At 43.6% G+C, this 17,165-nt stretch overlaps 1 protein-coding gene across 1 annotated transcript in view; it reads right to left on the reverse strand.

Annotated features, from left to right (window-relative positions):
* LOC147684247 (putative cation-transporting ATPase 13A4) overlaps positions 1–17,165 on the reverse strand; it is a 446,726-nt gene that overhangs the window by 35,281 nt on the left and 394,280 nt on the right. Inside the window, exons 26-27 of the mRNA XM_086944647.1 lie at positions 16,303–16,477; positions 3,875–4,026 (exon numbers count right to left, since the gene is read on the reverse strand). Coding sequence (XP_086800773.1) covers positions 3,875–4,026; positions 16,303–16,477 — 327 coding nt within the window. The remainder of the gene's footprint in view (positions 1–3,874; positions 4,027–16,302; positions 16,478–17,165) is intronic.

Raw genomic sequence — 17,165 nt, forward strand, 5'->3', positions numbered from 1 at the left:
AGTAAGTCCCTGGTCTAAGGCAGTGTTTCCGTCTTTATCTCCCGATACGCATGTCCGAGCTAAATGTTTGGATGTTTAGATGCAGTTTTTCTTTCTTCCCCGCTATTTCTTCTTCGCTGACTCCTTAACTTTTTGCTTCATTTTCCTTCGATTTCTCAGCCTCGGCAGCTCCACTGTGTGCCGCTGCTGACAGATGGCGTCCAACCGCCATCTTGCCTTCCACTGTTGTTGGCAAAATTCATGTAATTTCAGGAATTAAAAAATTTAACAAACTTTGTTACGTGCAATTCTTGAAATCATACCATTCAGCCACTTTGGGTAACTACGTGCCATTTGCTGTAAAGATTTACCACAAGTGCAGAGGGACAACATAAAGCAAGTGTCTGCTGTTTGGTCTGCTTTGGATTTTTATACATTTGTAGTACAAAATGTATCCTTGCAAGGATGCATTTTGAGATAAAATACTGTGAAAAATGACAGTTTTAACTGAATTTTACTGGAATTTTGCAAAAATTCTCAAAAGTAAATTATGTGAATTTGGCAAAGCCCTAGATTTGACATCTAGATTTGTGAATTGGTGTCCCTGTGAGATGATCATTCAGAGTCTGGTTAAATATCATTATTTCTGCTGCACTGTCGAGAAGCACCAATACCCAAGTCCAGAGTATGCACATTTTCTGACACATATTTCTTCTTTGTGAGCCCAGGAACTTTTTTTTTCTAAAATAAGCTTTTGAGTCTAAATCTTTCTTTTCTTTCTTCGCGCAAACCTCAGCTGTCTCTCTTTCACTTTTCTGCATGGATCCTTTTTGTGATACTCAGTCTGTCTGCTCCTTTTTGTTTGCTGACTCCTCAGAATCCTGCAAAGATCAGAAATATTGCTGATACTGGTCTGGCCTTTTAATTCATCATGTCCCTCAAATTGTCTCCACCCTAGCTGGAGTTCAGCTCTGGCAGAGATTCAATCCTGGTTTTCAGTTTAGATTTCTGAATTGTATTTCTTAATTTCCAGTGCGGCCTGTCCTTTACCCGAACCTTAAGGCTTTTTTTTGGTTTAAATTGCAGTTTTGTGGTTCAAGAACCTAAAGTATCCTTGCCTATGGAGTTATGTATTTCTAAAATATTATTAGAAACCTCCCATTTGTGATCAACAGACAAACTTTGGCACCCTGCCAAGACGTCTGCTTCCCCTTGAACACTATTACTATCTAAGAGTCCATTTCCAAATTAGCTATCAATTTCATCCTTAAATCAACAGCCTGTGTGGCTATAAGCTTGTTGTGTATTGTTTAAACGTCACCAAAACCACCTCCAAAGCGGGTGTGTCATGCGTAGTAGTTTAAATATTCCCAAGAATTGTTCCTCCTGTAGTACACTCTTCTACAGATGGTACCATACAGGAGGATGATACATAGGTAGCATTCTGTGCTTGTCTTGAATTAATGTGTAAGGATAGACTGATTCCAACCATTGATTTTAAAAGCAATTCAAATACAACATCTTTATTTCTCCACTATCCAATAGGCCATGAAAGCACAGATATATTAAAATACAATACACTACATCATAAAACGATTCAAAAACATTAAAGTACACATTAAAAGCACAATAAAATAAACTAAAAGGAATCCAAAATGGAATCTTATCTCGTTTTATTGGGAGCTTTCCCCTTGATTGCATTATTAGTCAGTCGACTAATTGGCCCACCCTGTAGGATCCATTTGTTGTGTTGGACCCGGCACCGATGCTCCTGTCGATGATGCGAGTAAGAAATATTGTCAACATTCTCTATATTTATCTACTTACTGATTTAGTGACTGTCTTAATTGCAGAGTTTTCAGCTACATCTAGCTGCAGAGATAAACCAGGCAACACTGGCCAGGCAGCCCCTGGATTACTTAAGGGATCCAGTCTGACCTCCCTGCATGTGGTAACTGTCCACCAACCCATGCTGGTTGTTCCTGATATCGCGCTAAGAATTAAAGATTCATATTCTGCAGGAAGAGGAGCAGCTTTATATGCATGAAAGTGACTGGTGATTGGATCTACAGGATTACACCCCACCCATGAATAACATATTTCAAAGGGGTATGCAGCATGTGCATTCACAACAAACCTCACTGCACCCATCACCTCAGGGAACTTCCTTACTATGAGGTGTTGCGTTAATGGCATCCTTAGGTTTACTATTATCGCAAAAGGTCGCGCTATGATTGTGAAACCGATTCAGAATGAGATTAAAACCTCAATTGAAAATAGGGAATAACTGTTACTAGTCAGATGGCTGATAACCCCACAGCAGAAAGGAGGATTCTGTCTGAACTGAGAGAGGAAACCAATGTTACAATGGATGTCTCTGCCATTAGTAATACTAGCAAATTCTTCAGTATCTAATTCAAGATTACTCAAAGTTTGTCCCTGAGGCCGGTCATCACTCATAAGTCTGTTTAATTATATACAAAAATGGGGCCCAAGATTAGGAATTCTAGACCTCCCTGGTAAAATGCCAACCTACCAATTCAAAACAGGAAATCTGGTGCACTGCAGCCCACAACCCACCTGAGCACAGCTGGAAAGTGGTGCATTGTAGGTAACAATCAGTCCAGTGAGACTCACAGCATTATCTCAAACCCCCTCCCTTCTTGCCGCAGGCTGAACTGGCTCAGCACCAAAAGAGCCCTTGTGGGTTTCTTAGGTGGCATCCCACCTGCACCTCTTAGTTGAGCAACAGAAGTGTTGTTCCACATGGAGGAGGCTGTTGTCTATCTCTGCACCCAGTAGTTATGGTGTCTGAAAAAGCTGATATCGGCGAGGCTGGCTTCGAGGTGACTGGCTGAGGACTTCACGGAGGGTGTTAACAGCTTCTGCTTACTTGATCTAGGTCCGCCAGGAGGCCAAGTATTTCCTCTATGCCATACACTTGTTGGTAACCAGATTAAATGCACACTTTTGATTGTTTTTTAAAGGACAGGCCATACATTCAATATTCTTAAATGGAAAAATTAACATTATTCTTGTTGCACCTTTGCTTAATTCTTGAAGACATTACAGATTATGTGTCTACATATATATGAATGAATAACCTCTAACGAATAACTGCTGAACTATCAGAAAATAATTAATTAAATGTTATTGGGTATACAAGCACAAACATATAAAATGCAGTGGGATAAACAAAAGCAGAAAGTACAAAGATTACATATCTTTAGATGATACCTCCCACCTAGTAGTACCTTGGATTTCCACTGGGAGGTAGCTCCCACCTAGTAGTACCCTGGATTTCTACTGGGTAGTAGCTCCCACCTAGTATTACCCTGGATGTCCACTGAAGGTAGCTCCCACCTAGCAGTACCCTGGATTTCCACTGGGTGGTAGCTCCCACCTAGTAGTACCTTGGATTTCCACTAGGTGGTAGCTCCCACCAGTAGTACCCTGGATTTCTACGGGTGGTCGCTCCCACCTAAAAGTCCCCTGGATTTCCACTGGATGGTAGCTCCCACCTAGTAGTACCCTGGATTTCCCCAGGGAGGTAGCTCCCAACTAGCAGTCCCCTGGATTTCCATTGGGTGGAAGCTCCCACCTAGTAGTACCCTGGATTTCCACTGGGTGGTAGCTTCCACCCAATGTACAGTAAGCCCCATGATCTCGGGAGTCTACTGAGAATTATAAGTCACAGCCTGTCCAAAAGCATAGAGACCGGTAAGGCTTGTTCGCAACTGGACATGGAATCAGGTACCAATTAGGAGCAGACAGAGAACATAACGAGACTCCTGCTAGGCCGTCATCCCTCAAACGACTGTCAGCAATCACTGTCATGCAGCCCTTGTGTATGCATCTGAAAATGACTCATACATTACTGAAAATGTGCACTTACAGTTTGTATACAGAGGTTTTCTGAAGGGCTTCCCTTTGGCGAACACAAACCCTGCAATGATCAGGTTTCCCGCATACAGCGGAAATATGGTGGTGCCTTCATAGCTCAGATACTCTGAACTTGTCATGTTCACGTTTCCCGTTAGACAAGCGCTACAAAGAAATAAATAAGAATATTATTTTTCCATTGCTGATCAGATGTATGAAGCCAAGTTTGCACCTGGAAAGCTAGAAAAGGCTTGAAAAAATACTCACCGTGCTATTGTTTTTGAAACATAAAATAAATATAGATTACATGGAAGTGATTCACTTAACCCTGGCCACAGCGGTAATTCTGCCGCAGTGCTGGGGGTTGGGGTCGCGCAGCGCCGCCATGCTTGTGACGGAACCACTCCGTCACGAGCCACGGGCGCGCTGTGCTCATGACGGAGTCGTTCCGTCACTGCCCGCCCGCTCATCAATTCACCTGCGCAGGTGCGGAATTGATGCCGCGTCGGCGGGGCGGCCGCGGCGTAACTGAACCACTCCCTCATGAGCACGTGGCTCGTGACGGAGTGGTTCCATCACTAGCACGGAACGAATTAAAAGCATTAAAAGCAGTGAAGAGCATTTAAGGTGAAGTACATGTGGCAAAAAGGGTGTATATCGGTTGGAGTCTGTACCTAATGAAGCATATTCTAAAAAGGGTAAATATAGGAAAAGAGGCAAATACTAATAGGACCATTTACTGATAGGAGCATATACCAAAAGAGTCATATATCAGAAAGGGAATATACTGATAGGAGCATATACTGAAAGAGGGATATAGCATAAAGGAATATAAAGCTAGAAGCATATACCGAAAGAGGCATATAGGTAAAGCGGCATATGCTGATAGGAGCATTAACTGATAGGAGCATATATCGAAAGAGCCATATAGCAGAAAGAGAATATACTGATAAGAGCATCTACTGTAGGAGGCATGTCGTAAAAGGGGCATATACTAAAAGAGGCATATAGCAAAAAGGGAATACACTGATAGGAGCATATACTGAAGGAGGCATATAGCAGAAAGAGAATATACCGATAGGAGCATATACTGATAGGAGCATACACTGAAAGAGGCATGTAGGAATGGGGGCATATACTGATAGGAGCAGATACAAAGTGGGCATACAGAAAGGGAAATATACAGATAGGAACATATGATGAAAGAGGCATATACCAATACAAGCATAAACTTACAGAGGCATGTAGCAAAAGGGGCATGCACCAATAGGAGCATATTCAAAAATACCAATAGTAGCATCTATTGAAAGAGGCATATAGATAAAGTGGCATATACTGAAAGAAGAAATGGCATTAAAAAAGGAAAATTGGGGAATTGCCATGAATGAATACTTGGTTATGAGCAAGGCAATGATGGACTCAGGAAGTGCATCAGAATGTTCAGGTAGAGAAGCATCAGGACTTGAAGGAGTAATTAGGTATTTGTGATGATAAGGAATTGTATAATTCCTTCTATGGGTGCCCGGGATCGCATTCTTCAACTGGCACACGAGGCATCCTGGTAGGAACATGATCAATGGGAGGATAAGAAAAGCATATTGGTGGCCAAAACTTGACAGTATTGTGGAAGAGGAGGTGAAACATTGTTATGCTTGTGCTAACAGTGATATGGTAAGGACTGTGAGACTAACCTCGGCTAAAATGTGTTGAGAATACCAAAAGACCATGGGAAAGGTTGGCTGTAGATTTTCTTGGTTCTATAAGCAAACTAGGGAGTGAGTATAGATTAATGATAGTACTTGTAGATTATCATACTAAGTGGTTTGTAATCAAAACAGTAGACCTTATTGATACATGAAGTGGGATAGAGTTTCCTGAAGTGGGTGTACAAAAAAACCTATGTCTCGGATAATAAGGTGCAATTTATATCACGTGAAATGACGAATGTTATGGGAAAATGGGGTAGCTTCTTTCAGGCCGCAAGCTAACAGGATGGTGGAGAGAGTAAATCATTTGATTATGGATAATTTGTAGTTGTCATTGGCCAATTGGTTGCATTGGAGGAAGGGGTTGAGGAAGTTAGTGTAGGCACATAGAACCACCCCCCATTCTGTGACTGGAATGTCCACCGTTGTTTCTTTAAAAGGAAGTGAACTAGGTAGGAAAGAGAATACTGTTTGGTTAGCTGACAAAGATTGAATGTGGGTGGATCATGAGGCAATAAAATCAGAAGTTACAGGGAAACAGAAATGTAAGGAGGAATACCATAGTGTGAAAAAAATCGAGTAAGAGAACCTCACATTGAAGTAGGTGACGAAAAAAGGTGGGATAGTGAGGAAAGGTGACAGTAAATTTTCTTGCCCACTTAAGGCAACTAAGATGAGTCGGAATGTAGTTGAATTGGAAAATGGTTCTGTGCTGTCAGCTATCAGAAAGAAGAAGAAAACCTTCAAAATTAATTTTCTTTCACTTTTCTTTCTGTTAGTTTCTTTATGTATGTACATATTTTACGTTTTACACTAATGGATTGGGTCAAGCCTTGGTGAATCAGTGCCAAGACCTGCGGAAAATTGATAATCACCATATACCCGCCCTTCTGTATTTGGATGAGGCTGCACTGATGGCACGAACGCACCTGGGCCTCAAAGCGTGCTGACAAGTTTCACTATTCATGTGCAAAATCTGGGTCTTAGAGTCAATATTAAAAAAACATTTATTATGAAGTGTGGGAAAGGCAGCACAACATGCAGATATATATATATATATATATTCGCTCCACAAGTTGCCACAAGTAGAGCCACCACACAAGGAAGGGTTTCCGCTCACGACGCCACAGGCAGTAGGCTGTACACCCTGCCCGAGTCCTTTGCAGCAGCCATACGCGTTTCGAGCTTAAGAGCTCTTGATCACTGGCAAATGAGCTGGAACAGAGCCGGTGCGTTTGGAACATATTTTATTTAAATCAAGAGTCCCGCCCATGTGGGCGTCACTGCAAGCATGCTGGTTGTCGTAGTCTTAATATGCCTGCTGACTCCGTAGTTCCTCCAAGCAAGTGCCTCGCTCATTCCACCACACTCAATGTTATCCCATTAGGGCAAAGGTACTTGCAACATGGCTCCAGCTTCCCAAAAATAACCCGTGGCTCAGGCCCCCTCCTTTCCAATGGTGTTCGTGGTAACCAACACCCAGGATCCGCAACAGCGGCGGGGCAGCTCCGCGACCTAGCAAAGGACTCGGGCAGGGTGTACAGCCTACTGCCTGTGGCGTCGTGAGCGGAAACCCTTCCTTGTGTGGTGGCTCTACTTGTGGCAACTTGTGGAGAGAATATATATATATATATATATATATATATATATATATATATATATATATATATATATATATATATATATATATACATATAGAGATAGATAGATAGATAGATAGATAGATAGATAGATAGATAGATAGATAGATAGATAGATAGATAGATAGATAGATAGATAGATAGATAGATAGATAGATAGATAGATAGATAGATAGATAGATAGATAGATAGATAGATAGATAACAATAATGTTGAATTTACTAGGGCATTCCCTTATTTAGGTATTCTTTTTTACCAAAAGGGGATATGGACCCAGGCAGTTAAAGCTTGGAAGCTATTATTCTTGAAATCCATGGCTGCGCTAGCTAACTTTGCAAGGAAACTGTGGCACAGGATTTAGTCCTCTACAAAAAACAATTTTAACCGGGACAATATAAAGGATAGTCACAAGCTTCAGTGGGCCTTTAATATCCCATGGCTAAAATATATTATAGATTTTTATGAATGACCTTGGGGGCCCAGAATATTATAAAGATCCTGGTTCCATAATTTCAGTTACCAGAAGAGATTTTAAAAGAAACTGTATGACACTTATAGTGACAAATAGATTTTCTGTAGAAATATTGAGACTAATGGAACAGTCCAACCTAATGACATTGACCACTTACTGTATCCAGCCGTACTTTAAAAACACTCTCGGTGGAAACGACTCGCTTTAGACTTGGGATTTTCTATCGATTAATACTTTTTCTCACTATAAATGATTGGTCTGGAACGTTGGCTATTTGCCCATGCGATGATCGTCTTAGCAATCGACAATGCATGTGTTATTTAGAAAATGTTATGAAATGCAAAAAAGGAAGCTGATTTTACCAATATTAAGGTTACTTCAGTTTTGCTATTTCAATTTTTAGATAATGAACATTTTATTAGGTCGATAGTATCCTTTTGTAAAAATGTTATCAAATATAGAAAAACGATTTTAATATGAAAATTTTGAACATGCGCAAACAAAGTCTTAGTAGACTTTTTAAGTCTGTATCGATAAATATATTTTAGTAATGTTTCTCAATATTGCCTCTGACTATGAAAATATTACGTGATTTGATTGTATATGCTTGTATGAATTTCTTGTAGGAAATCAAATAAAGCTTTATTGATTGATTGATAGTATGTACATATTTATTTTGGATCGGTATTGCCAAGATATTTTAGAATGTAGTTGAGTTAAATGTTTCTGTTATTTTATTGTCTATTTTTTACTTTCCTTGTTGTTTTGCCCTTGTTAGGGGTAAATATGTAGAGATGATGATGTAATCTGGAGCATGGAACGGATGAGTAGAACCAAGAATGGGATGATGGGCTATGTAAAATGACCAGAACTGAATAGGGAGCTGCAGTGTGTGTAGGCACATTTGTTTACAATACCCCACTTGAAGAATACATTGGCTAGTGTTATTCCTGCACTTTCTGGGCCTTGTAGACGTTTTTTGTTTCCATTGGCAATTCGACCCACACCCCGGAAGCAATGATTTATGGAACAATTGAGGACTGGAGACAGTGTCCATCATTATATGGACAGAGATGGCTACCCTAGTTGTGGTAAATTGAAAGTCCAAGGAGCCAGGTGTATAAAATAGGTTGGATTTATTAAAGCTTAGTTTCAGGCTAAGTTCATTAGTAGAAGATAGATGGATGGAATAACCCCACCAGGAGCGGCCTCCCTGCCGCTCAGCCTGCCTGCCTTCAACTGACACTACACACACAGGCCAGGCACTCAAACATTCCATGAGGTCATCAGGTATTCTAACACTCACACCAGCTGAGCAGCAGGGAAGACACAGCTAGAGCAAGCAAATACATACGTCAATTATAACATATCCCACTTCCTTAGGGACACAACAATACAGAAGTGACAAAAAGAAATGTAAACATCCATCAATATATACAAGGAATTCTGAAAGGAAAGCATTTACATTGCATTCTAAAGACATTGAGATTAACCCCAAATAAAGACATTGAGATTAACCCCATCCCCCTTCCTTGGGGAAATCCAACACCACACAAACCGCACGGAGCGGTGGCACAAAACTGGGGCATACACCACCCCACAACCAACACGCAACAGGGTAGACACCACCCTAGGAACAGAACTGGGGCACTTAGCTCCGACAACCACACCAAAATAATGGGTAATCACCACTCATGAAAACCAGAATTGGAGCACTACCCACCCCACAACCTCACTGTAAAATAAATTGTACATAACACTCTTGAACCAGAACTGAGGCACACACCAGCCCACAACCTCAACATAACATTGCACTCACCACCCATTGACAACAGAACTAGGGCACTCACTAGCCAATGGATATTCACCACTCAATAAAACGAGTTACCACCCCCAACCTCCACGTAATCGGGAAAAATCTCCCTTCAAACCAAAGCTAGCACACGCTACAACCACCAAACAATAGCACTGAGGCTCTAACCGCCCCACAACCTCACGTAGTACCACAAAATGTCGATGTGTCAATGTAAAAGGGTACAGGGTACACACTTCCCCCACAAAACAGTATTTTAGCAAATAGAAAAACAAGAAAATCTGTCACTCCGGTGAGTGATCTCTCACCCGAGGTCAACACCAAAGTTCCTGTGGCTGTTGGAATCCAAGACCATGTAGTGCCGAAACTTCCTTGAGGCTAATGGAAGAGATACACTTCGAACCATTAGATTCCGATCCCAGAAAAACACCATGAGTATCGCCATTGCAGTCTCTTTAGAAAGTTCAATTAATTTCATGCCAATAAGAAAAGGCGGAACATCTCCATTAATCAAATAAAATGGTTCACAGTTCAAAGGACTCAGCTGGTGTCCAGATCCAAGCACAAAAGTTTGAATTGCTTTGAGGAACTGTGTAATGTTGTCTTCCTTACCTTGGTAATGTGGCTAAGAATTTGTTGCCCTTGTTGGTGATGTCTTAAAAGAATTCCTCCTTACCATACTACCATACTAACTTGAAATGTGTCATTTGTTGAAGATTTCCATGGGGTACAAGCAATTTAAAGCAAAATGCAGCGAACTCGAGCCTTTTTGCAAGACTTCAAAGACTACGCAGTTGGCAAGAGTTTACACCGCAACATAGAAGATTGGCAAGATGGTGGTACGCAGCGTAGGCTGCACCGGGCGGCTCTCAGCACCTTAGTGCTGGTAATGAAAATGTCAGTGAGCAGCATAGGAGCAGGAAAGCTACATCTACGTCAGGAAGGCCATGGCAGGTGAGCTTGACGCGCATTACCCTGCTTGTGCACAGTTTTAAATAGTAATCACAACTGTTTAACTGCCTACAGCAACGCGGGTAGAAGGTGCCAAGAGAAACCACAAATCAAACAAAAAAACAATAAAAAGTGCCTCACCACACATGTGCAACACCGGCACCCAAATAGAAATGCTCGGGACTGTTAAGAAGCTGCACAGAAGTATAAACAGCCAGTGCACCCAAGAAATGTCCCAAACATGCCATGTGAAACAGAGCCATAAATTGCTTCTTCATCACCAGCCTCTGCATTTTTCAACCAAGTGTAAAGTCTCACAGGGATGCCGGTTTTCTCACCGGGATGTTTGTTTTTCCCAGCACACGTCGCTGCACACTTCGCTGCTGCCAATTCCCACAAACCAGTTGCTACTGACACACCAAATTAGCAGCTTTTTCACCTGACGGCAGAAAGCACAGCTGGGCAAGAGTAACTCCTCCAAGGCAGTAGGATGGCAGCAATCTCCACAGTAGCTGCACGGATACCAGTATTAGAAGGTCAAAAGCCTTGGGGTGCAGGCTGTCCAAATGAGGATGGTGGGGTTAACCAAAGAATTTCCTTTGCTTAATGTTTCAGTAGTTCCAATTTTTTTTTATTTTTTATTATAGGTTCCTTAGTTCCTTCAAACACAGTCTCTTTCCTCAACGCTGTAGGTTCTTTAAATCTTCTCCAAGGGCCCGATGGAAGTAGCCAAATACCGGTCAGTAACGGCCAAAATTCGGTAATTTCAGCACTTACCGACAAGAATAAAAGTATCGAGATGTATGTGGAAAAAAAGTGTCAGAATCGGCAAAAAACAGTCGGTAAAATACCGATTTGGTATTTCACGAATCGGAATATACCGAATTCATAATTACCGAGTTGGTAAATAAGAAATGGGTAATTACCGATTCGGATTATACCGAATTCTTATTTACCGAATCAGTAAATCAGAAATGGTAAAAATGGCATATCGAAATGTAGGACACCCAAAAAATACCGAATACCATGAAAATCGGTATTTAAGAGTCGGTAATTACCACAGAATGAAAGCAGGTGGAAACCAGGTGCAGGATATAAAAGAAGGCCCCAAAATGCAACAGTGCAACCACAATGGCGGCTTTCTACATAATGACAAGGCGGCTACGGATACAGGCAGCAGGAGTGGAGGGTCTGGCTAAGGGAGGAGCAGGTGTATAGGCAGAGAATCACCCTATTCCAAATGACTGAAGCTGAGATCCTGCAAAGGTACAGGCTACACCCCAGAACCATCCTGGACTTGATCAGGGACCTTCACCCATATCTGAAACACCCATCCCCAAGAGCACACGCCATCCCACCCCATGTGCAGGTGCTGTGCTGCCTACACCTTCTTGCTTCGGGGAGCTACCAGCATGTGATTGCTGCGATAAGTGGGGTGTCCCAAAGCTGCCTGTCACGTTTCTTCAGGAAATTTCTTGACGCCATGATGCAGAGGATGGGACACTACATTGAGTTACCTAACACACCTGCTGAACTAGCAAAGACCCAAACCGATTTCTACCAACTTGCAAACTTCCCGCTCATCATAGGCTGTATCGATGGGACGCACATCCCACTATGCCCACCTGCAGCAACAGAACACATTTATCGAAACCGGAAGACTACGCATTCAATCAATGTGCAGGTGATCTGCAACGCTGCCAACATCATTACCAACATTGTTGCCAAATTTCCAGGGAGTACCCACAACTCCTACATCTTCCAGAATAGTGGGATATACACACGCCTTGTTGCTGGTGATTTCGGGGATGGATACCTGCTAGGTAAATAACTGTGAGCGACCCTGATAGCCAATGCAGAAAGATCAATCATGAGTATGTGACTAATCATTATCTCATTTTCCACACAGGTGACAGTGCATATGCCCTGCGTTCATTTGTCCTCACCCCCTACCTGAATCCATCCGCCAGAAGTGAAAGGCGTTACAACGTGGCACATAGAACAACACGTTGCGTGGTGGAACACACTTTTGGACTGCTTAAAAGCAGATTTCGCTGCCTCCATAGGAGTGGAGGTGCACGGCAGTACACGCCAATGATCTGTTGCAAAATTATTGCGACCTGCGCCATGCTGCACAATCTTGCCACCAAGGAGGGCACAGAGGTAGAAATCACATATCATGAGGACATAGATGATGGGGCAGAACAAGCCGATCACAATGCAGCAGGAGCAGCGCCAGCAACAGATGGCAGACTGAGAAGCGCAGTAAATCACAACCAGATATTTCTAATAAAGTGAGGAAACACAGGCATGTGTAGTTCTTGGAGCACTCAGTTTAATATGCACTACTGCACTTCACACATACCAGACCACATGAATAAAACAACATCCGCTTTTCACACTGGGTGGCCAAAGTTCACATCACTGTGACCTGTCCTGTGTTCATGATTATTTGTTAATGCTTGCACTTACGCATTAACCTCTTCACTGCTGATGACGAGCTCAGCTCGTCATCAGCCACAGTGGTCGTGTGCGGATGACGAGCTGAGCTCGTCATGTAACACGGCTTTTTCAAATTTTCCGCACACAGCGGGAAAAGCCGCCGCAGCGATGCGGTTAAGGTGTGGGAGCTACGGGGCAGGGGGTCAACTTGCGCAGTGGTGCCAGGGTCTTCTGCATGGAGCCTGCTGCTCCGACGAACGTCCTGTACAGGCGGGCTGGATCCACTCCTGCTTGTGGACTCCTCTGTGTCCCCGACACACGTGTTACCAGCAGTGGCTGTCTGCTGTGTCAACAGTACCCCCATAGCAGAGGTCACTCTCCCCATCCCCCTGGACAAGTCACTGCAGCAGTGCACAATGTCAGTCTGCATGTTCACTGACCGGCGGCATAGCAGGGTGGTTGCAGTTGTCAGCCGGTTGATGGCGTTATTCTGCTGCTTCAGTATGTGCCTATTCCTGCGCCTTCATGTCTGGTCACTCTCCAGCATGTCACATAGGGAACCCATGCGCACACCCATTTCCCTCACCCCCTCTGCCATGGACTCCATTCCTTTTGCAATGGACTCCATTCCTAGGGCCATGGAGCATATCCCGCGATCAATGTTTGACATCCTGCTGTTCAGGTTGCGCACCTGTCTGTGCACTGCCATGATCCCTTTGGCCTGCATGCGCTGGATCTTCAGCATAGTGGTTTCCAAACCAGCAAAGACCCCCTGCATTTTCAGCCCCTCGTCTTGCTCACGTGCCCTACAACCACGCACACTTGCACGCACAGATCCTGATGACCCCTGATGCCCTGCATTGCCAGCCAGTGGTGGAGAGCTGCGTGTGTGAACCTCCACCTCTTCTTCATCAGAGCTTGCTGGGATCCTGCGTGGTGGAACATCCTGCCTCCTTGGCCTCACATGCACAGAGGACCCGGAGCTTGGTGTAGTGGCACCTACAGGTGCTGCCGGAGTCTGTGTCCCAAACAGCAGGGGTGACAGTGGCTGTGCTGTGGTGTCTTCCTCAAATGCTGTGGGTGCCTGCGCTGTGGAAGTGTCCTCAGGGACAGTGCTGCATCCTGATGTGTCTGAAGGCTTCTCCCTCGCAGCCGTTGCTGGTGCACTCGCCTCCCCTCCCTGCGCTGCACTGCGCGATGCCTCTCCTGGGCAGACATGGGCAATGATCACCTGTGTGTCTTCATTATACACATTCCTATCACACAATTTCCTATGTCTCAACTGCTTGTGTATGGGGAGTGTGGCATGGCATGCTGAATTCTGTGTTGGCTGCTTGGATGTATGTTCCTATGACTACAACTACCATGATGCATTGGTGGTGAGTACTGGCATGTGTTCCGGATTGTGATTCAGTCACCCACATTGGGGAAGGGGCCAGGGAACGGGTGTTTATGTCCATGCATCTTACCTTTCTTTCTTGCAGCTCTGGCTGAGCTGTCAGCATCCCCAATCCTGTATAAGCAGTCCGGCTCCATGGTGGATTCCACCAGCTGCTCCAGCTCAGTGAGGCTTGGTGCACGGCTCTTTCCTCCACCTGTGGCTGAGGATTCATTCCTCTGGGTTGAAATCTTCTTTTTGGTGGTGATCCTCAGATCATACCACCTTTTTTTGATATCTTCAATTTCAAGATGTGTGACCCCTAGGGTATTTACTTTGCTCTGGATCGCCAGCCAGGTGTTTCTTTTGACAGACTCTGCTACTTGCAGGGACTGTCTCCCAAAAAGCTGGCTGTAATGCTACACTACCTCCTACACCAGCACCTGGAGCTCAGTTGTGCTGAATTTTAGCTTCCTTTTTCTATCACCTCGATCCTTCTGGCCTTCCTGGGACTCCATGGTGATGCTCTGCTGGGCTCAGTGCAGCCTGCTCCTCTGTCTTCCCTCCAGCTCTCCAAACAGTTCTGAGACTCTGCACCTGCATGGGTGTGGCCACCTCCAGGTACTGGGGTGTGGTACTTGCGTCTGATTGGTTGATTTCTCAGTTGCTTTGTTGTGGGGTGTGGTGGGTGTCCCTGATTGGTTGACTGGCTCACATGTCTTCTATTCGAATTTTCGAGAACGGATTTTACCGATTCGGTAAATACCGATTCGGTATTCTCCGAATCTGTAATTTCCGATTCAGTATTTCCCATTCATTCCTATGGGCCTGAAGGCCCATAGGGTTGAATGGGTGATACCGAATCGGATATTACCAATTCATCGACTACCGAATCGGTATTTACCGAGTGTTTGAGTTTGAGTTTGAATTGGGATTTATAAAGCGCGTAGCTACCCTCGGGCATCCCAGCGCTAACAAGACCTTATATCCAGAGAAGAAGAGGGACAGTAAGATAGAAGGTTTAAGGGAAGAGCCAGGTTTTTAATTGTTTCCGAAAGGTGAGGAGGTTGTGTTCTCTCCTCATGGCCAGTGGGAGGGTGTTCCAGAGTTTTGGGGCGTTGTAGGAAAACAAGCGGCCGCCGGATCTGGACTTTCTTATTCTTGGGATGCTGGCAAGGGCGAGAGAGTCAGATCTTAGTTGTCTGTTGGACTGATGGGGTTTCATCAGAGGTCTGAGAATTGGGGGGCCTTTGTCGTGCATTATCTTGTGGGAGATGCACAGGGTCTTGAAGGTAATTCGCTCCTTCACTGGGAGCCAGTAAAGGCTTTTGAGAGCTGGTTTCGCCGAGCATCTTGCTTTAGTTCCCGTTAAGATTCTGACCGCCGCGTTCTGATGGTGGATTCCGATTGTTACCGATTCTGTATTTTTTACCGATTTTTTTACCTACATTCAGTTTTCCGATTCATAAATATCGATTCGGTATGAATCGGTATTTAAGAACCGGAAAAATGAAATTACCTACATCGGGCGCCAAATGTGGTAAATTGAAAGTCGAAGGAGCCGGGTGTATAAAATAGGATGGATTTATTAAAGCTTAGTTTCAGGTTAAGTTTATTAGTAGAAGATAGATGGATGGAATAACCCCACCAGGAGCAGCCTCCCTGCCGCTCAGCCTGCCTGCCTTCAACTGACACTCCACACACAAGCCAGGCACTCAAACATTCCATGGGGTCATCAGGCATTCTAACACTCACACCAGCTGAGCAGCAGGGAAGACACAGCTAGAGCAAGAAATACATAAATCAATTATAACACTAGTGTATGTCTCAGCTCTCAACCCAAAAAAGAATTGTCACTATTTCATCTTTAGTAGAGTGGCAAATTGAATACCAATCAGTGCAACAGTTTCATTTACAGTGCAATGGAATGGAAAGACTGCAGAAGCAAACAATATATACAAACCAATACATTAAAAACTGAACATAATTCTGTAATTCCTGAATCAAATATAACAAATCACACCAGAGTTGTTGTTTACCTATGGATATTTGTTGCATTATACCATGGTTGCTGTAGAACTGATACATAGCCAAGGATCTGTATGATGAAGGCAAAGAGCGTGTGCAGACACATCGAAAGGACAAAAGGGGGTGACATCAGTCGGTTCATTGGTCTGTACGGAGATAACTTTGGGTAGGCACCATTCAGACTTACTGAAAGAAAAGAAACATGCATGAATGAACTACACTCTCACTGTCATAGTAATTGCTTCCTAATATTATCCCCATTTACACAAGCTTTGGCATGTCAAAGATTGTTGCCTCTGACTTTCTGATTAGGTATGAGAAAAATATATTTTTTTATTAAAAAGACGAAAAATTGCATATTGAATTATTAGCATTGTGATACAGCACACGTGATCGTGATGTGACACTGCACACGTATAAAAACCAGTTTGTCTATTTACATGCAACACAGTGATAATCCCAACATTCATCAAATTTGACACAAACCTAGACACAGTGAAAGATTGGCTATCCCCAAGTGGCAGATTTAAATTTTGTGTGAGACCACATTAATACTATGCAGAAATGCACCCATGGCATAAATGGTGAATATCAAGGGCCTCATTTATGAAGCCCCTTGTGCCATCTGAACCTCACTTTTTGTGACGTTCCGTGGCGCAGAAGCCTGCGTGATATTTTTTTGGCTCAATGCTGCCTGATAAATATCAGTCCCTTTAACGCAGTGTTCTGCGTTAGAGGGGCGTGCAATGGGTGATGCTGGGGGCGTTCCCTGCAACATCCATGGCCTTTTGACACTGCCACAGATTTACGAGAAATCGTAAATCTGATGCAGTGCCAAAAGATTACGCCTCCCCAGGGGAGGCGTAAGGGAGGT

The sequence above is a fragment of the Lissotriton vulgaris genome, chromosome 11, assembly GCF_964263255.1.
Source record: "Lissotriton vulgaris chromosome 11, aLisVul1.2, whole genome shotgun sequence".
Classification (NCBI taxonomy): Eukaryota; Metazoa; Chordata; class Amphibia; order Caudata; family Salamandridae; genus Lissotriton; species Lissotriton vulgaris.